This window comes from Mixophyes fleayi, chromosome 1 (assembly GCF_038048845.1).
Source record: "Mixophyes fleayi isolate aMixFle1 chromosome 1, aMixFle1.hap1, whole genome shotgun sequence".
NCBI lineage: Eukaryota > Metazoa > Chordata > Amphibia > Anura > Limnodynastidae > Mixophyes > Mixophyes fleayi.
In genome coordinates, this window is record NC_134402.1 from 73,516,872 (window position 1) to 73,539,002 (window position 22,131).

General features: G+C 37.1%; 1 protein-coding gene across 6 annotated transcripts in view; it reads left to right on the plus strand.

The window, feature by feature from the left end:
• FAT1 (FAT atypical cadherin 1) overlaps positions 1–22,131 on the plus strand; it is a 172,625-nt gene that overhangs the window by 26,603 nt on the left and 123,891 nt on the right. For all 6 annotated transcript variants that reach the window (XR_012688179.1, XM_075196658.1, XM_075196666.1 and 3 more), the window contains exon 2: positions 9,325–12,610. Coding sequence is in view for 5 of the 6 variants with exons in the window: in XM_075196658.1 (XP_075052759.1) it covers positions 9,349–12,610 (3,262 nt within the window). In the remaining variant the exon portion in view is untranslated. The remainder of the gene's footprint in view (positions 1–9,324; positions 12,611–22,131) is intronic.

Sequence of the window (22,131 nt, forward strand, 5' to 3'; positions counted from 1 at the left end):
CAAAGACCTGACAGTGTTACCCCGAGTTAGAGTCCAGTAAGTGAGGGGTGTTTGTTGGGGAGCAGACAGATTTGTTGGACGGGGCTGCTGGGCTGTTTGGTGGGGGTTGCTGCTGGCTCTGAGCCCAGTGGATGGGGGCAGGGAAGAGACTTCATTAGAGGAGTGAGCTGGGAAAGCAGAGGAGGCTCTTTTAGGGTGGAGAAAAAAAAACTTTTATTGCCTCTGCATCGCTCTAACAATACAGGACAGAGTGCTACCCGATCTGTCTCTACTATATGGAACATAATGGAAGGTCTAATTGCAACATTAACCTATTCATTGCCGGGAGCCATGTCATTGAGAAACAAAAGGGCCGTTCAAATGCATGTGCAACAGTTTGTTCTGCAGATTATCTGACAGTGGACGCAGAGTAAGGGTCACCCCTGTTATGGTGGTCTCAGAGACTGCGGCTATTCCTTTAGACATCTGTCACCCTACTACTCCTGTGGCTCGCCAGCTGCTGCAGAACTACAAGTCCCAGTAAACATGTTGAGATTTGCTGTTGCAGAACCACTGCACAGCCCTCAGATCGCCTACGTCTATCATAAACATGGAGTTGTTTTATAAACAATAATCGTTCTTGTTGTTTTATTAAGATCAAGCTTTGTTTTACCGTTTCTGTCTTTAAAAATCATGTTTGTAAATATTGCCTTGTGATTCATTTTTCATATCTCGCCTGGGCAAATATGGGTGTGCAGCCCGTTGTTAGAGGAGCTCATAGTTCATGCATTGAAGGGTATTGTTGGTTCGGTAAACAAATAATTGATAGCACCCCTCGGGCACTGCTGTGCAGGTCTTATTGATCTGTTTATTACCAGCCAGCACGCTTTTATTTGGATGCTGTACAAATAAGTCAGATGGGTAAAAATAGACACCTAGTGGGGAAATAAAGTTTATTGTTTACTCCGTGAATATGTCAGCTCTGTACATAGAGAAGCCAGAAACCCTCGCAGACAAAGAACGGTTATAACATGTACATACTGCAGGGTTTCAGGGGAATCTATACTGCCCTGCACCATGTATTTGTATAAACGCCAGATATTTCCAGGAATAGGCATCAGGCTGCTCAATAGTTAAAGTTTATACATATTATTTATTATTATTGTCCTTATAGTGGCAAAATGTTACTTAGCTCTGTTCAATCATAATGTTTATTAATTCACATTAGTCTGTTTTACCCAGTTTGTTTACTATGTTTCTCCCCAATTGTAAAGCACTACGGAATATGTTAGCGCTATATAAATAAATAAATTATGATGATTAGTCCTTGCCACAATGGAGCTTACAGTCTAGTTTACCTATCACACAAATCCATTTATACTATGTCCTGAATTTCTATCTGGCATAACTATATTTCCATAAAATACCTTAAACATTATTTATATTTATTTTAAACATTTATATTTATTTTAGCAGCATTTGCGATTATTGATCTTCTTTTTGTATTAAATATCAGATGGCAGATTACTTCCGAAAAGAACAAATCCTGGATTTAGTTTGGTGCATTTTATGTTTTGTTTACTGTATTATATGACTTTGCTCTAGGCAGCTGTATATGTTGTTGTATTATGGATACTTTTGAGGAAGTCTCTTCACCTTTTCACTTTGCTGAGAAGTATTTTACTGCTTGTTTCCCAAATCTAGGACTTATTCAGTAGATACTTTGCTGAAGGCCAAAGCTTTTGTTGAAAGTGCACAAATCAATACAGTTGGACTTCACAAAAAGGAAAAAAAAAAGTGTAGCTGGAGCAGGCTGTTGGAGATGCAATAGGAAATTATTTAAGGTTGTCCAGGAAGCATGGAACAAGGTTTTTTTTTGTAAGACAGATTTTGTTTAGACTGTGTTTCTTGCCTTAGCAACATGGACAGTCCATGAACTATATATGCCCCTCAGTATTTATAGGTTTACACAAGAAGATATCTTAAATTTTAGAGAGATCTTCACTTCTAGGCCACTGATTTGTGCCTTGTGTTTGAAAATGAGAAAGTACACTTATCTCTCCAAAAGGTAAATAGTATGGTTATGATCATATGTAATGTTTGAATGAATCATCAAATACAAGACTTTACACCCCCTTAGATGTAAAAGAAAAATAACATGAAAAAAGAAAATGTATACATCGCTACAAAGTTTGAGTAGCCACAAACTTGGAACAAAACTATCTTGACTTTTAAAGTCCATATTTATCAAGTAATTCATATTATATTTGTTATTCATTAACCCATACATTAAAAGTATTTGACTACAATAATTTTACTTCCTTTTTTTTATTACTAAAGCAGCATGTCAGTTTTTATATATCCTAGACATAATAAACTAAACAAGAGAAATTACTTCAACAGATTTACAATTTCCTACGCTAGTTTGTTGTGTACAGGTGTTATACAGCAGCCTGTTTTCATTCTAGATCCTATCTGACAGTGAGAATTTATTTATATATGTAGGAAAATTTAGTTTTTTGAAGAATTCATGCAATTCAATGTCTCGTTTAATTTGTTGGTTTATTATGTATAGTGAAAGACTCTTATCCAGACATTTCACTGTGAATTCTCCATCATTTCACACCTGAAGAAGCCAACTGTACCCAATGGGGAAGATCTTTCTGACTAATCTGTGATTCATCGTTATTAAATGTCTCCACTTTTCGCTAGGAGTTTAGATTTAGTATTCTAGGGGGAGAATTCAATTCCCCCCAAATTAGCGGTGCATTATAACTATTACCGTTATTACGGTAGTTTTTAACGCGGCATTCTGCTCGCGGCTCCATAAAGCCAAAATTTAAACTACCGTAATGACGGTAAAAATGCGAAGGGCAATTGAATCCCCCCTACAAGTTATTCATTAGATGCCTTTTCTGTGCATAAAGGGCAAGGCATGGTGATATGTAGCTTGCCATCATGTCCTACCCCCACATGCTAATTACATAGTAAAACATTTTTATTGTTAATATTGCCAACAGATTACGATAATAAATAGTAAACACCAAAACTTTTGTAATAGAAGTTATACACTCTACCCTTCACTTTCTATTTCTGTAATATTATATATTGGCCATCCATAGACTTGTGTGCCCCTCCTCACCAACATTTCCCACATTTTCACCTCCTCATCGGTTTGTGCCCCCTCAACTGATTGTTGTCTGCTGTTAAACCTGTGCAATGTCTGTGACGGGAATAGTCACATAACGTAGTGATGTCCTGGTGACCAAAGACACTTGTAGCGAAGGGGAATTAGCCATTACCTCTGCAGTGACTGACAGCAGGGAAGATCAGGCATGTGATGGAGCCTAGGTCCTGTGCTTGATATCAGTGATGGCACATAGTTCTGTTGTGTTCCCGGTCCACACTAAACCTGCCGGTAACTGCAGGTACTACCCTACAATCTGAGAAAGCACAGTGCAACAATGGGCAAACCATATCAAAACCTGGATTAACAGCACGTCTGTCTGAACAATTTCATTAATGTTGCAAAAATGCATTGTACTGGGACCTAGCACACATTCCCCAACTCCAGCTGTCTGCACTTCTATCAGGTTCCTACTTTACAAAGAGAAAGTTCTGCCCAAGAGACCCCACAAACTACCATCCCAGTATAGTTCATGCACATATTGTTTTAATAAACATGTTTCTTTCCTGGTTTTACTTTCATCCTTGCAGGCTCTGTATCTAAAGTAACATTGTACTTTTTTTATAATGCTCATTGAGCGGAGCCCGAATTCTAGGAAGTGAAAACAAAAGATACATAAATGCAATATTTATGGAGACAGTACCAATCTCCTATAGTTTCTAACCATAAAAGAACAGCAGGGAAGGATTTGACTTTACTGCAGTGAACAATTGTTTATTTGGACCTGTCTTTAAAGAAAGCATTACTCTGTTGTATAATGTATATGAATCATTGTATTTAGTCTGCCAGGGAATGGAGAGTGAAAGCACAAAGATATTTTAGACAGACCTTAGAAGATTGCTTACAAAATACAGGTTTGTGACATCCAACATAAAAGAGATATTTATGGCAATTCATTATTTGAATATACGTGTATATTATGCCTGCCACACAAGTTGCGAGTTTACAAACAATATCCTTCAGTTGACCCCATATTGCAGAGTGTGAGGCGCAAAAATGATTGGGCTCGATAATGATTCGATTGAAGCTGATCAAGTCATTTTTGGGCATGTTGGTAATTGCAGTGAAAGTCTGCAGGCCATCGCCATCACTCTGTGTGTGTATTATTCTAGGAATACTGCAGCTTGCACAGTATTAGCGTTGCAACGGTAATTTTAACGTAGATTTTTGCTCGCGGCTCATAGGGCTGCAATAAGAAATCAGCGTTAAAATTACCATAGTAACGGCATTAGTGTGCAGGCCGCGTTATTCTCCCAAATAACGCAACCAATTGAATCGGGCACCATTGAGTACTCCAAAAGGTTCCCTCATCATCATCATCATCATCATTTGTTTATATAGCGCCAAGAATTCCGCAGCGCTGTACAGAGAACTCACTCGCATCAGTCCCTGCCTCATTGGAGCTTACAGTCTAAATTCCCTAACATACACACACAGACAGACTAGGGTCAATTTGTTAGCACCCAATTAACCTACCAGTATGTTTTTGGAGTGTGGGAGGAAACCGGAGCATCCGGAGGAATCCCATGCACGGGGAGAACATACAAACTCCTCAGAGATAGGGCCGTGGTCGGGAATTGAACTCATGACCCCAGTGCTGTAAGGCAGAACTGCTAACCACTTAGCCACCATGCTGTTCCCTAAGTCTTCTCATTGCTCTTCATATGCTGAGCAGAAAATGATATCAGCATGTAGGACTCCTAGCAATACTACATTGTCTGTCTGTCTGTAGGTGGATATTTTCTGTCAACACAAGCCCCTGTCATGCTCTTAAATGTTAGTGAATAAGGCATTGCTTCAAAGGAGAAACTCCTATACAAACAAGATTAACAACGCTCTGCATATATCCCTGTCAACATATAAATAAGGTAGAAGGTCCTTGGGGTATATTTCCTAAACTGCGGGTTTGAAAATGGGGAGATGTTGCCTATAGCAACCAATCAGATTCTAGTGATCATTTATTTAGTATGTTCTACCAAAACCCACAGTTTAGTAAATATATTCCCCTGGCTGCTAAATTTCTGTAATAAATTATGAAGGCAGCATTAATTGGTGACACAGACAAAATTGGCTAAACAGATGAATAAAAAGTAACAGTTTTATTTAATCATAATAAATGTAAGATGCTTCAAATAACCACATTATATATATATATATATATATATATATATATAATGTAATCTACACATACAAAAAATTAAATTGCGCATTTATATCTCCCCGTTTTGGCAGCAAAAACAATCTGGCAATAAAATATATTTTCAAGTTCCTTGTAAAATAAGATGTTCTAAAAAGTCTTAAGATTTTGTTTCATAAGCCAAAAAAGTATTCCTCCGAGTGACACCGTGTGGAGTAAGAATATAGCTGCCCAATTCTCGTCATGTACACGGGATTGAATCTTTATCGCAAATAATGTCCTTGAATTGGACTTTTTCAAAGTTGTGAACCACTCATTTTGTGATGTAGTTAAATAGGTGAAGATCATTAACCCCTTTATTAATCAATCAATTATTGTGCAATTTTATGCACCTTCTGAAACTTTCATCATTCAAAAGGTTATCACTTCATATATTTCATAAAAACTATAACACCATTTACTTATAAACGTTGTTAAGCCATTTTAGAAAGAAAATAGTCTTTGGGGCTTGACTATTATGAAAAATAAATAGCTAGCATTCAATAATGATAATAAACAGCCAATTAGCACGTATCTAGAGAAAGTGATCAGTGCTGATGCACCCTTGGTGCTCTCAATTTAGCTCCTTACCAGTGGCGGAACTTCTGTTGGTGCAGATGCAAAGGGTCAGAACTAATAAACTGTGGGTCCCGGTTTCCTCCACCCGCTTCCCTGCATCGGGGGCCTAATGCTCACTAGCTCCACCTCTGCTCCTTATACATATCTATATCTAGTTATTGTCATATTGTAAATACTAACAAATGCATATCAATCATTTACAATGTTCCAGTGACAATACATACATACAGAATCCTCACCACCAATATTTATCAAACTTATAAACTTAAATAAATTCAATTAACATAAGAAACTTTGTAAAAGTTCATTTTTTCTATATTGTCAGATAACTCCAGAGCAGCGTTATTCTTGTGTGTATGAGTTTCTATCTAGAGCTAATCATCAAAGTGGCCCCTCAGCATCAATATAGAAATATGATTCACTGAATAATGCTAAATAATACCGAGCTCTTGCACAAGCCACAAGCCATTACTGTTTAAACATATTTTGGTAGGTTTTAGTTAGAAATTGATGGTCCCAAACCATTTTCACACATATTAAAATATCAAATATCCCAACTGTTCGCTTTGCAATATGCAGATATTCCAATATTATTAATAAATCATCTGACCGCAGATTGGCCTGGTAGAGAAAAGCATATAAGTATATGTAGAAACAATGGAGCTATACATGTGCACAATTCAATTGCTCAGAGCCATGGCTGACATGCCTGTTGCACCCGAGTCCTATGTTACCTATGAGGTTGAAAGAGTTTTATATGATAGTTCACTTGACGCAAAATATACCTACATCATTGTTTTTATTTGAAATGGTCTGCACAGTATGCACGGTACCACTGTGCAGCAGCCCTTGTTTTGCATATTATTAGTGACCTTTTGCAAGAGCTTACCCAGTCTAATATTTGGAATATTACTCTTAGGAGTCCAAAGGCTCTAGTTATGTGACCGACATAAATAAAATCACAGTACGTAATAATACAGATGAATTAACTTTTTCGGACACATTCTGGTTTTGTGTGCAAATAAGTCATTCCTAGACTAGACTTCTGAGTAATACTATTTACATACTATTTTGTCCCCAAAAAGTGTAGCTTCAAAATTTCCCTGATTTTTTTTTTTTAAGTGAGTATCACATGCTGACCAGGATATCTTATTCTGCACTAACACAGATTAAATAGGCAACCTGCGTGTGTATATAGGGTAGCATCACAAGATTGTGTTTTGTTTTAAAATCTCAGTATGTAAAGTTTTCGTCTCATGTATACGGCTTTACCCAGAAGTGTAAACTCCTGAACTGTTACTTTAAAATCCCTGCTACTTCTTATTGTTCTAGTAAGGCTATTTATTGCATGCTTATAACCATTATGTCAAGCGAAAGAGAGTTACCAGTTCCTTTCCTTGGTTCACAAAATAAAACCTTGGGTAGAAGATCCAATGTGACAAATGAGCCCATCTCTACTTTGAAGGGTAAAACTATATATTTTTCTTCTTATTAGAGAGTTTACTCTAAAACAAGTGTGTGACATTGACCTTTAGTTAAATGAAGATGCACAGTTCTCTCTCTTCCTCTCACAAGAGAAAGTTTCATAGGATTTGTCATATCCCCTTGAGTGTTGGCAGAAAGTACAAAGCACACACAGTGAATTGGTCAATAAGCCGTTAACCATTGTTAAAAGTGACAAGGAGGTAGCGTGATTTAAGGCTACAATTGACACTAAAATTGGTAGGTGTATGTACTTTGTGAATCATTTCCCCTGAGGTTTTATTCATTTTATTTCATGTTTAAACAATCAGCATTTGTCTTAACAAGAAACTCTGATTTGTCCTGGTAGTTATATGTTTTACTGTCCTCCTTCTGTTCACTTTATTCTTGGACACAACTTTGCATTTTCCTTTGTATAGATAGAATCAAGCGCTTACTGAAATACCCTCCAAACTGGCCTCATTGCAGTCAGGTAAAGAGTCTACTATATTCCATATTGAAGTGTAAGATTGGCCACAGGTGCTGTTTCTCTTCAATATCTAAATTCGGTGTGAAGTTAAAGCAGAAATTGCTTCTTCTGCCTGACAGCTCTGCATGAAATAAGCAGACTAGTTGAAATCTTGGCAAACAGAGTGGCTAAAATCTGTTTTTCTGCCGCGTTGTTGTTGAAGTTTAGGCTGGATACCCACTGACATTTGGCAATTCAAGTAACATCGCCAGGGGTTTGGGGCCATCGGAGCCAAAGGGTTCCATTCTTATACTCATTTTAGTGTATTGTGCTAGCCATAAAAGTGCTATAACAAGTATGCAGACTTAAAATACCAAGGTTCATTTGTATTTTAATAGACTGATCATATTAATAGATATTTCTTGAGTAAATGCCTTAAATTACATGGCTTAAAATAATCTATATGCCATTATATTTAACCAAAAACAATATATGAAGAACTTGGACCGTTAAATGTATAAATTAGACAGATATGAAATGGCATTTGTAATATATACAAAATGTAAATTAAATTTTTCTGTATCATGCCAAAATGTAAGAGCGAAGAAAGGTTCTGAAATCTTATTAACTGAGGTGCAAACAGTTGTTTGCCATTATACTCCAAGTGATTACATTTAGCTTCAGTTCATTAGGCTTCAGTAGGAGATACTATTCAGTGAAAAAGTATTCATTCATTAATAGAATTGAAATCAATAAGTAAGCAGTGTTTTACAATATGGGTTTTTATTCTGTCCAGTGGATCTTGTACATAATGAGGGTCAGGCAGCTCTATATACTGACCTGGGATGGAACTGGATGTAGGTGTATGATCTCCGCTTGAAGGGAGGACTCCTATCAATTAATAGCAGTTAAATTCCAGGAGCAATGTTAAGTTCTGCAGTAATTAAATTAATGTCTATTAGAAACTGGTATTGTGTTGCTTAATGGCATCAGTTGATTTTCCGCCCGGCAGTGATAACGTTACCTGATTGGCTTTGTTCCCCCAGTGTTTTGCTTGTATTTACCAATCCTAAAATGTAATTTTGAGAACTGCTACTTAAATAGTTTATTCCATGGACCGCATAGTGAGTTGTTTGTGGGCAAACACAGAAATATCTCTTAAATTTAAATATTTTTTTCCTGTAAAGTTCATTTAAATTGATAATAGATGAACAATTTTTAAAAGCAAATGTATACTTTTAAATTGTTTTATTAAAAACAAATGAAACTTAAACAGTATCCACTACACTTATGGAGAATACACATTCACAGTAAAGTAGTTAAATTCAAATTATGCCACGTTGTTATTTTTACTATTTATTATCATATTACTATTCACATTAGATGGTGCATTTACCCATGTATTATTTTTGTTTGTTGTTATAAGAGTGTCTGTATTTTAATTAAACTACTCTTTTTGTCATCTTTTTGCAGGTGACTTTGTGTACTTCGTCCATCATGGGGAAGTACTTGACCATGCTGCTCTTACTGATGTTACTGCAGATGTTTGGTGACTGCGACGGAAGCCATGGACTGTATTCTTCTGCATCATTTCAGTTTACACAGCACCTTTACAATGCCACTATCTATGAAAACTCTGCTTCAAAGACTTATGTGGGCCACCCGACAAAAATGGGTATTTATCTTAACCCTTCATGGGACGTCAAATACAAAATAATCTCCGGGGACAATGAGAACCTTTTTAAAGCAGAAGAGCACATTTTGGGAAATTTTTGCTTCTTGAGGATACGAACCAAGGGCGGTAACACAGCAATTCTCAATAGAGAGGTTAGAGATCACTACCTCCTTTCTGTCAAAGCAGTTGATAAGAACTCCAATGCTGAAGCACGGACAAAAGTAAGAGTTCAAGTGCTGGACACAAATGACTTGAGGCCGTTGTTTTCCCCCACCCTGTACAGTGTTTCTCTGCTTGAAAACGCAGCAATAAGGAGCAGCATTGCTAAAGTCAGTGCCACAGATGCTGACATAGGAACCAATGGGGAGTTTTACTACAGCTTTAAAGAGAGAACTGACATGTTTGCTATCCATCCAACTAGTGGTGCTATTATTCTAACTGGAAGACTTGACTACTCTGAGACCAAGCGGTACGATATGGAAATTCTGGCAGTTGATCGTGGAATGAAGTTATATGGAAGTAGTGGAATTAGCAGTATGGCCAGGCTGATTATTCATGTGGAACAAGCCAATGAGCATGCCCCTGTTATCTCTGCTGTGACACTGACTCCTTCTGAGCTGGATAAAGATTTAACATATGCAATTGTAACTGTGGATGACCATGACCAAGGATCCAATGGTGAAATAGCCTCTTTAAGCATTATTGCTGGTGACCCTTTGCAATACTTTAGGACAAACAGGACATCTCCTGGAAGTAAGGAATATAAGATTGTAGCTGTAAAAGAGATTGATTGGGCTACCCAACCATTTGGCTTCAACTTGACTCTACAAGCTAAAGACAAGGGCTCTCCACCGCAGTTTTCTTCCCCAAAGGTTATTCACGTGACGTCTTCACAATTCAAGCATGGCCCGGCAAAGTTTGAAAAAGAAGTTTACAGGGCTGAAGTAAGCGAGTTTGCGCCTCCTAACACACCTATAGTTATGGTCAAAGCAGTCCCAAGTCACCCACATTTAAAGTATGCATTTAAACACGCTGCAGACAAAAACCGATTCAGTTTAAACCCCCAAACAGGTCTCATTACAACGTTAATACCCATTAAAGCAAAATATTCGTCCCACGTTGAACTGGATGTGATGACCAGTGACAAAAAAGCTTTCACAAAAGTGATGATCAAAGTGCTCAGCATGAACAGCAATGCCCCCGAATTCACCCAGACCACATATAAAGCTGTTGTTGATGAGAATGTGCCAATAGGCAGTCATGTCCTTACCGTTAATGCCATTGATCATGACGAATTGGAGAATGGATATATAACTTATAACATTGCTAACCTTAACCCTGTCCCATTTGTTATTGATGCTTTCTCTGGTGTGATAAGCACTGCAGAAGAATTAGATTACGAGTTAATGCCGAGGGTCTATACACTAAAAATCAGGGCGTCTGATTGGGGTCTGCCTTATCGCAGAGAAGTAGAAATTCCTATCACAGTGACTCTAAATAATTTAAACGATAACACTCCATTGTTTGAGAAGGTAAACTGTGAAGGCTCTATCCCCAAGGATCTTGGCATTGGAGAGCAAATAACTACTGTGTCTGCTATTGACGCTGATGAGCTCCAGTTGGTAAAATACAGAATAGAATCTGGAAATGAGTTTGATTTATTTACACTGAATCCCAATTCAGGAGTTCTCTCGTTGAAACGGTCTCTTTCAGAAGGCTCTGGAGCAAAAGTTTCCTTTCACAGTTTGAAGATTACAGCTACGGATGGTGAAAACTTGGCTAAATCAATTTATATTAATATTACTGTGACTTCTAGCCGCAAGGTTGTTCATTTAGATTGTGAGGAAACCGGAGTTGCCAAAATGCTCGCTGAAAAACTTCTGCAGGCTAATAAGTTATTTAATCGTGGATCACTAGAGGAAACGTACTTTGACATTCACTTGGCAAATTCACATGTGCCTCAATTTACAAGCACACTTCCTAGCAGGATTGTAATCAAGGAGAATGTAGCCGTGGGAACGCGTATAATCCATATGGAAGCTAATGACCTTGATTCTGGTTTCAACGGGAAGCTGGTGTATGCTATTTCTGGAGGAAACGATGATAGCTGTTTCACTGTAGATATGGATAATGGTTGGATACAGATTCTTTCACCACTTGACAGAGAGTTTAAAGATCAATACACTTTAAATGTCACAGTTTATGACCTTGGAATACCACAGAAATCTGCCTGGCATCTCCTGGACATCGGAGTACTTGATGCCAATGACAACCCACCAGAGTTTCTGCAGGATAGTTACTCCGTTGAGGTCAAGGAAAATGAGGAAGGGAACCATGCAATTATTAAAATAGAAGCTATTGACCGTGACCTGGGATCCAATGGTGAAGTGAGATATTCCATTCTTACAGACACGAATATCTTTACAATAGACAGTGTAACTGGGATAGTGAAAGCACTTGCACCACTAGACCGAGAGAAGCAGCATATGCATTTGCTCAAAATCCAGGCCAGAGACCAAGCAGAGAATGAGCCACAATTGTTTTCAAACGTGTTCCTAAAAATATTGGTAGAAGACGTAAATGACAACCCTCCTATATTTATTCCATCCAACTATCATGTGAAAATTCGAGAAGACCTTCCTGTGGGAACTCTGGTCACTTGGATAGAAGCCTATGACCCTGATTTAGGGCTTTCTAGTCAAGTTCGTTATAGCTTTTTGGAAACTGATGATGGGAAATTTGAAGTAGATAAACTGAGCGGAGCTGTACGGATAGTGAAAGAGCTGGATTATGAAGAAAAGCAGGTCTACAATCTGACTGCCCGCGCGAAAGACAGGGGGAGACCTATTTCTTTGTCCTCAACTTGTTACATCAGTATTGAGGTTATTGATGTCAATGAGAACCTGCATGTGCCATTGTTTTCCAACTTTGTAAGCAAAGCAGTGATCAGAGAAGATGTTCCGATTGGATCATCTGTGATGACTGTTTCAGCTCATGATGAGGACTCGGGACGGGATGGAGAGATCAAATACTCTATAAGGAATGGATCTGGAGTTGGCGTCTTTACAATACATGAAGAAAAAGGTGAGATTTACTTATGTGAAAGTAATTTAAATAACACTTTTATGACCTATCTTTAAATCTGGTTGACTGGTGCATTATCGAATTTTCTTTGGAAAAGCACTGATCAGAGTGCCTTCCTAATGTTTTATTTAAAGCAAAAGAGTCACAAATCTTATGTATAAACATATGAATAAAAAATGCAACCAGCATCAACTCTATAATTAAGATAATAAGACTGTATTGGTAGCCTAAAGACATGTTTGTGTGGTGGCTCTCATATTAAAGCTAAAATTTTCTTTTAAATTAACAGCCAAACCAAAAAAGAAAACAAAAACTGCACTGAGTAGTGAATGCAAACATTACAATATTAACTCAACACTATATTTTCTTTATTACCCAGACATTTTCTGTTCACTGTATTTGAAGCATATTCTGTCGTCATTCTTTCATGCAAATCCCTGTTATGTTTGATTATAACACACAAGATGTGTGGCGAGGGATGGGCGATATTTGTACAACGCTCTTTCAAAGTTATTTTAAAGAGGAATGTAGTGGACTATTTAAAATCCCATTGGAAATATATATTACCCTTGGACGTGAACATTCTATCATGTACAGTGCTCCATATCTATACATAATTTGGTTACTACTGATGAAGCATGAATACAGCAGTGATGAGCAAGAAGTGATTCTGTGCTATAAGGCAGTGGATCCCAAACTTTTTCAGTTCAAGGCACCCTTAGGGTCTCCATAATTTTTTCAAGGCACCCCTAAGCCATAATAATTACTAAGTGGTCCCCCACCTTGCTTACCACTGGCCCTGTCCGAGGCACCCCTGTGAGATTGCCAGGCACCCCAGGGAGCCTAGGCACACAGTTTGGGAACCACTGCTATAAAGGTGTCTTATTAGAAGGCATTGTTTGCTATGTGGAAACTTCCCCGCATATATATTCAGTGCTGTCTATTTTCTACTGTACTTTTAACATGTTTTGTTCATAAATATTTTGAAAACACTGACATACCTTTAAATACATTGTTCCTCTGGTTCTCCTTTCCATAGTATCTCTTAGTAAAATTATATTTGCATGGGGGAAGGATTGAAAATCCTTGTGCCTGTGTTTGCTAAATTACTTTTTCATGCACAAGATAAAATCCAGGAAATTGTGGCATGAAAATTACCAGGGAAAACGTGTTCTCAGTTTGTTTTTTTTCTATACATGAAAAGCAGTGAATTAAATGTAGTTATCTCAAAGACCAACTTCAGATACATTTTCTGTGAATCTACTGTGTACTTAGCATTATTCCTTTATCAGTGTTTAAATTCTATAGCTTGTTCTAAACGGCTCCATCCTCTTTGATCTAAAACAAACATGTTTGTTTTGCTGTGGGCTGGGAATCTGCTGAAGCAGCTCAGCATTTTTTAGCATCCTGCTGATTGAGGCAAGCTGGCAGGTAAATAGATGGAACGTTGTCCCCACCCTTATTTTATCTGTCTTTATGATATATTCATATATTAACAACTCTGTTTTTGGGCAGCCTCATTGCCTGCGACTGGTTTAGTGAAAGACGTAATAAAGAACATTTCTGCATTTATATTAACAGCCACAGACTTTTTACTGATTAGCTGATTCCTGTAACTGAAGCCCCAGGAAAACGGCTCTTGTGGTTTTCGACTGGTCCACCCACTCACATGCCCCCTTTTCCAAGCCAGCAGCCCAGGGGATCTGTCACTCTTGTTGTGCAGCTTACAGTCTGAATAGGGTGATTTAGTACCGGCTTCCTGCGAGTGTTCTTATGAACCTGTTTGCACCCTGACCTACTTACAATTGCATATGAGTAGGTGGTTCAACAACTTTTTCTTTGTAGTATAAGGCAGTGCTTGTACTAGGTATAACATATTAGCTATGCCTATTATGTGCAGGCTATGAGAAATGTTTTGTTAAGGGTCTTGAGTATTTGTCAGTGGATCTTTTTTTTTATTATTATTAAATCCTACTTTTTTCACACATTAAAACCTGACCAACTGTTTCATACAACCATATTATATCAGACATATATTTATGTCTCTCCACTGTATTTATCAGACGTAGCCCTTTTCTCAGGCCACATCACAAAGGTATTGTATTGTGAAAGGATGTGTATGTAACCTGTGAGGACTTTGGAAGGAAAAATGTATTGTGTAACAAAATCAAAAGGCTCTCAAGGCTCTGCAGCATAACTTATTAACATTTGTGTCCAACATAGATTAAATCCTGCAACATGAATCTTACGATGAGTCCACTGCTTGTCCTACAAGGTTGTCCGTAAACGAATTGACTTACTTTTGGTTATTCATCTATTAATTAGACAAATAGACAAAAATTAAAAACAACTAATTCATATGTGCCTCTAAACTCAATTTCGGTTCAATGTCCAATAAGTTTATGAAAAAAAGGACACTTGGGGCTTGATTCATTAAGGCATGCAAAACTGGCTTTTTTTTTTTCTAAAATGCATGTAAATTGGGCATACGCACTTCCGTATTCAGCAAGGAGTGCATGTAAAAATCTGTTGAATACAGGTCTGCTCTAACAGACAGTACACTGCAGAATAAGTTTAATACATATGTAAGTCCCAAAAGAACGCACAGAACCAAAATTTATAACTATTTATGTCACCTACGAACAATATAGCCATTAATGACAAAACAATGAAAAAAAAGTTTTATTCCACCCCCCATAATATACATTTATTAGGATGTTATGAATGTGTACTATACATAAAATGCATTTCTACTGTTGCTCTTCATTGCAAACACGTGAATCAAAAATCCAACCATGCAAGCATACGTGACCGTCATCACTCGACCTGTAGCTGGTGCAATTAAAGCTACAGAAAAACCCATACCTTTGAGTTGGCCAAAGCTTGAATCTGACACTGCTGCATGCGCTCGAGCTTGGCACACCCATACTGTACATTGATTACGTGCCTACGCCCAGACCGCTCCCAGTACCGCCCCTGAATTTGCAGGCTGTAGTATATGTCCTTTACGCTCGAAGATGAATTGGACGCACTTGCTTTCTCTGGCATAGTGTTTGATACCTGGCATGCACATAGCAGTGTAATGCAAAATACAGCACGTATCGTCATTTTGTATTCCTTGATGAATCAGGCCCTTGATTTGTATTTCATTCATATGTCTTTTAACTTAAAGCAGCAATCCTATGAATAAATAAGGTATGTCTTCAACATAAATGCACAAAATTATTAGCATTGCGTGTAAAGCAGTCGTAATACTTTATTGGTACTATGTGTTGTTGAACATTTAGAAAAGCAATCCCATGAACAAATTAGGTGGGTTTTTTTTTGGTTTTTTTGCAGAAATCACTGTGGCAGGCTATATATAAAAAAAGCTTGTTAATTAATACATATTTTTTCCTTGGTTAGTTTTTTAAAACTTTTATTAATAATTTATAATTCTGCAGGGTTTACACAGTATCATGTGATTACCATGGTAACCACAGTCACATGGCACATGATGTATTGAGCAGAGAGGTTTTGGAACGCCCCTCTGAGCTCAAGTCACTCTGTGCACTGTAAAATCCTAATTTTTCCCACCCCTCTGCCTTCACTTGACATGCTGAGAGTTGAGTCTGGGTGTGTGACTGGCATTCACACTTTGCTGCCCTCCAGAGAGATTTTGAAAAGAGGATAATGATTTGTAGGAGGGCAACTAAGAAAGATGACTATTCATGCATGGCTAAAATGTACTTAACTTGCTATTTAAAGTAAAAAGGCTATGTGGGATTGCTGCTTTAAAAAAATTGTACCAGACTAATCAAGAATGTTTTCTTTCTGTGGGCTGCAGCCTTTGAAACATGATTTTGTTTTGAAGTAGCACATCTGCTTTGCTTTAGGTGTTTTCTTGGGTCAAAGTAACAACAGGCTGAAAATGATTAGGTAATGTTTGCTCTTTGCTTTGAACACTGAAGTTTAATCATACTCTGTGTTCAAATACATAACAAAGAACACGTCTGCAACATCTTAAGCCAGCTTTCATTATTTATCTAATAATATCATTTTGCGATTCAAAATGTAAGTTAGTTTTAACACAGCATTGACTTTTTATTGTCATAAAAGCATGATAAGCTCTTTCAGCATTTCTTCAGTTTGTCCTTAAAAGGTAACAAGGATTTTGTTTACGTCAACTGCTGTGGACATTTATGCTGCAAATGCTTACTGCTAATTAAAAACTCCGTTATAGGAAATAAAATGACCATATGTTTCATTTTCTGAAGTGACTGCATAAAAAGTCATAATAACAAATGTTACAAATGGAAAATATATAGATCCTTCACATGCAATATGTTTATATGGATGATAATTAAAATAATCTGAAATATCTTTATCATTTTTAAGAGAGGGCTTTTTATAATGGTCTGACACAGACAATATAGATTATTATGTACATAGGTGCACAAACCCCTCCCTAACCTGCCCACCATCACAACACAACCGTTTTACGTGTATCTAGTTATATACAACTTGTTGTCGTGAGACTACGTGTCCCAGCCTGCAGCCTGGTGGTATTTGTAGTTCCACAATAGTTAAAGGCTGCTGCAGTGCACAATCAGTACCTGCATACCACGGCTGAGACATTAATCCTGCTTTTTCAGACTAACAAGGAGATAAATTCAAAAGATCAGGTTTCCCATTTTATTTAAAAAACAGGGCACCTTAAATTCTTCCTGTTCCGAAATTGCAACAAAAGCCCAGCAGCCCGGAACTCTCCTTTTTATTCCGTTGTGTGCTCCAGGCTGTTTATACGGCTGTTTTCCTTTGACTTGCTCAGACTATCAGTCATCTCCTCCCAATCACATCACTATATAGCTTCCCCTGCCCTAACATTCACTCCTCCCCAGCAGAATGTAAAAATTAAAGTGAACCTTTCTTATGGTTATTCTATTAAAATCACTATGAAAGGGCTACAAGATAAAACTTCATTCATTACAAACCAACATTTGAATATGATCTATAAAGTAACATTGAACAACGTATGAACTAAGTGGATCTGCCTCATTGATAGCTATTTTGCTGATACTAATGTAGCCCCTTCCATACTTAGGTGGCCAGTGACGTAGATTGTGCATCGCTTGGCACCCGCTCCCTCCACGTTGCGCTTATATGTAAAGAGAGAGCACTGGTTGTCCACATGGGGTAGGAAATCTCATAGAGCTTGCTGTCCTCCATGCATCATAATGGAGCCCCCGGTGACAGCACGAACATCAGTGATACAATGATATAATCACTGGTGTTTCCTGCATGAGAGTTAACCTGAGTATAGTAAGATCCAGATCATCTCTGCCTTAGTGCCCCTAATAGCAGAGTGTATTTACATGCTGTACGACAGGCCGTGATGTCCTGATAAACCTGTATTATGGCCCAAAACCCAGACCAAGCCTCCAATAAAGTGCTGATTTGGTAGATTTGCAAATGTAAAAAGAATAAAAAAAAGGAACATATATTTTATGGGTTGAATTAATTTTGTGAAAGTGAGGAAGTTACTGTGAAAAAAAAAGAGAATTTTAAAATTGTTTTGTTTTTTAACCCTTGTTTCTCCTTCACGTACTTTAAAAAGGGATTTCTTGACTTTGATACCAAAAGAAAGCTGTATATGTTATGGAAAAAAAATGAAAAAAAAAAAAAAAATCAGATAAAGTAAAAAATAATGATAAAAAAATAAAGTTAATCCTGGAAAGGCCAAGATAGAGTGGAAAGAAAAAGGAGAAACACAATGCTGTGGCCTCCTGAGGTGTAAATTTAACACAGAATCCTAGCAGTAAAAGGATTAAGACATGTTGGTGGACAGAGAAAGAAAATAATTAAAAGTTCCTTTGTGTGACTGGCTGGTGGGTTTTCCAGACATGATTGAAGGCTGGCATGTTGCTTCATGAACAAATTGCATGTGTCACTGATAGAATTTTTATTTTATTTTTTTTAAATTACCATAAAAAATGTTTATCTTGTATTGCTCAATTATAACATAATAAAAACAATTTTCATATGTTTTCATTTTGTTCAAATAATTGCCTTAACAAGGTCACATACGACAAATAACACCAGTAGCTCTAATTATAACATATCTTAACAACATAAATCTGCCAAGGAAAAAAAACCTAATGATAAAACTGGCAGAACTTTAGGCCGCATTTAAAGATCATTGCGATGAATGTCACAGAGAAGTAATTTGGCAAAGATTGTCCACTAAACTTGTATTTGTTTGATTGTGGTATTAAAACTGACAGAATGTATATGTGAATTGGATGGTATTTTATGACATTTGAGATCAAAATATTTCTTTTAGTGCTGTTTTTTATATGGTTGTTTTCATAAATGGGTCTAGCCTTTATTAAACATCAGCGTTATATAGTTAGACATGTTCATTTTCTTTTTTTTAATCATCAATATTTTTATTGAAACTTTTCAAAAATATATGGGGTACAGAAGAAAGAAAAGAGGGGAAATAGCACAAGGAGGAACACATGGGGGTCCACAAGGGGGGGGGGGAGGAGTCACTCAGTTGAAGCAAGGCTCATTAAATCAGCAATATACATCATACTTCCCAAAATTTGGGTCGGTCTCCCGGACTCCTGGGAGAGCTAGCATTTCTCCCGCATCCCACAATTCCCTTGCTAAAATGACAGGATTCACAGAGAATCTCCGAAGAGCAGAGCTTCACTGTGTGCAGGGATCATGTGATCCTCACTGTCGCATGATGCTTGTCTTTCTGTAAGTATTGCCCGATGCTCGAGGAATTCGGTCGGTGCATGCGCACATGGAGTTGGAAGGAGTCTGTGGACCACACTCGTCTTTGGATGAGAAGAGGGAGTGTAAAAGATAAGCTTTGTACTTCACAGGAACAGCAGTTTTTCTTGGATGCTGTTCCTATTGAAGCTTTTTAGTTAATATGCACAATATTTCAACCCTGATCATTGCAATAAGGATTGAAATCAGTCATGCATAAAATGCGGTGCTACATAAATAGAGGCCTTAGTGAGCTCACCAGAGCTTGGTCCAGATGCTTTTACCGTTAGTCCTGTGCCAACTGATCACAAACCATGTCTCTCACATTGAGTCACTGTAGATCCTACATTCGTACTGACAGTCTGCAAATTGGTGATGTTTCTTGCAATATTGATTCATTTGTTTGCAATATTGATTCATTTGTTTAAACCTTCCCCTTTCCACCTACCATGTTTCTCCACTACAGTGTTTTCTTTAAAGGTATATAGCATACTTAAAAATCCGCTGTACTAAAATACTTACAAAACTCTCGTTAATAAATTAACACATATGCCTAAACATACTTGGTGCCACTTTAATTCTTTAACTCTCCATGTAATATAATGCGACATATAAATCATTCATACAACAATCTAAATAGATCTATATTATAGATCCCTCTGGTTCTCTCCATTATTTACACAACTGGCCGTTAATTAATCAGGACTTACTACAGACATGTATATATTGTAATATCTCCCCAATTCTTATTTTTTATCCATCTTGATTATAATTTATGATTATATACACTCAAAGTTCATGAAATCAAAGTGATTTCTTAAAGCAGATTTGCTTTACTTAATGTGAGTACGCCGTACTCTAAGGTAATTCAGACACTGCAAGTGTATAAAAAAATCGATCTAACATATAGCACGTCTACATGTTTGTTTCTACAACAGATGTAATGTATGGAATGTCTACGTCTTTCTTATCTCTATGAGAATTCTAAATATTTGTGTGTATATATAGCGCTGTTTCAAAGAAAAAAAAATCAGGAAGTTTAAATTTGATCAACTATCATCACTGACTGTTAAAACCTTATAATTAATTGTTACAGACTCCTGATTTATCTACTACTAGTGTCAATATTAATCATATATTTCCCATTATCCATGAAACACCATTACATTCATCATCTGAATGTATATAAATAGCAACAAGTGTTATGAATGAGAGTCCTCATTCATAACAATCAGTGATGTTATTTTCCTGACCTCTGTGTACAATGTAATTCTTGTATTTAGAAATCCCATTGTCCTCTAAATTCCAAAGTACAGGAAACCTCAACATTACATTTTAAAATGGGGTCTCTGTGGAATGATCGGTCAATAAATCTATATATTAAAATATCTTAAGGTGCCAGCCACTAAAGAAAAACGACCACACCAACAAACTTTTTTATATCCATAGAACTCTAGTGTCTTGTTGAGACCCTGTGGGTGCACACTTAGAAGCCTAAACATCCAAAAGGCCTCCATGGAGCATAGGTTCCAAAATCCATGTCCACCACTAAGAGTGTTTGTGTTCCACTCCTACTATACTTGGACAACTAGGATTAGTAGTGTAATAATGTGCAAAATGACGGGAAACACTGACTCTGTAGCCTATTGGTAATATTCTATTCCTTTTTCTCCTTGAGAAACCTCACTTTTAATGGTATGGAAGGCCTCCAGATGTACTGAAACTTACAGGGACATTATTAAACATAGATAACCTAGGTGGTCTCACAATTTATAAAATCTGTGATCTTGAAATCTAAGCTCTTAAAACTGTCTCCCAAAACCCACACCACAATTATTATGGATGTGGTTACACACGGTGCACACTGGTCTGTTGCATTTGTAACAGTCCAGGTGGCCTTACCGGCAGCCACAACCTCAATCTCATTTTCCACTGTACCTTAAAAAAAACGTGATGCTAGGATATTTTTTAAATCTCTATTTCCTACCTCCCATTGCTCTTTTTTAAAATTACGCTAGGTTTATTACTTGGCATGGGTTTTAAGTCTGAATCTTGATAAAGAATGCAGATATTTTTATTTATTGCCTCCTTAATTAGTTGTGACTTTTTATTGTATCTAGATATAAAATATATTTTATTTCCATAGTCTGCAACTTTATATTTTTTGTAAATTGTTTTCAAAATCCCAAACCCTTGTTCTGTCTATCTTCTTAATATGTTAATAAGCATTCTCCAAAAGGGGACGCGGATAGCCTCTTTCTATGGAACTATCCTTCGTCAAAGAGGCTTGACTCTGCAAGTCGGCTTGTGTAGATCAGTTTCTTCCTATCCTGTTAAATTGACTCATTGAAATATTATGGATTCAAGGTTTTTAATTGTGCAGTATTGATAGTTATAGGAATAAAACTGTTTCTGGTAGTTGATCGATATTATACTCTTACCCTGTACAGCAAAGTAACATTCAAAAAGTATGTAAGAAATGTTATGATCATTATATGTGAACGTAAGAAGAAATATTTTGAGCTCAAGGTGAAAAACAAAGCTAAGTGCTGAATTAGAATCTCCATCCCAATTAATAAACAAGTAATCTATACAGTGTTCATAGAACAACACGTTTTCTCTGAAAGTACTTTGCCAGATGAATGATTTTCAGATTGCCCAAGCACAAACCAGCAAAACTCAGAGCGAGCTTGGTGCCAATCTCAGCCCCGAATGTCTGTAAATAAAATGTACAATTGAATATGAAATAATAGAGTAGC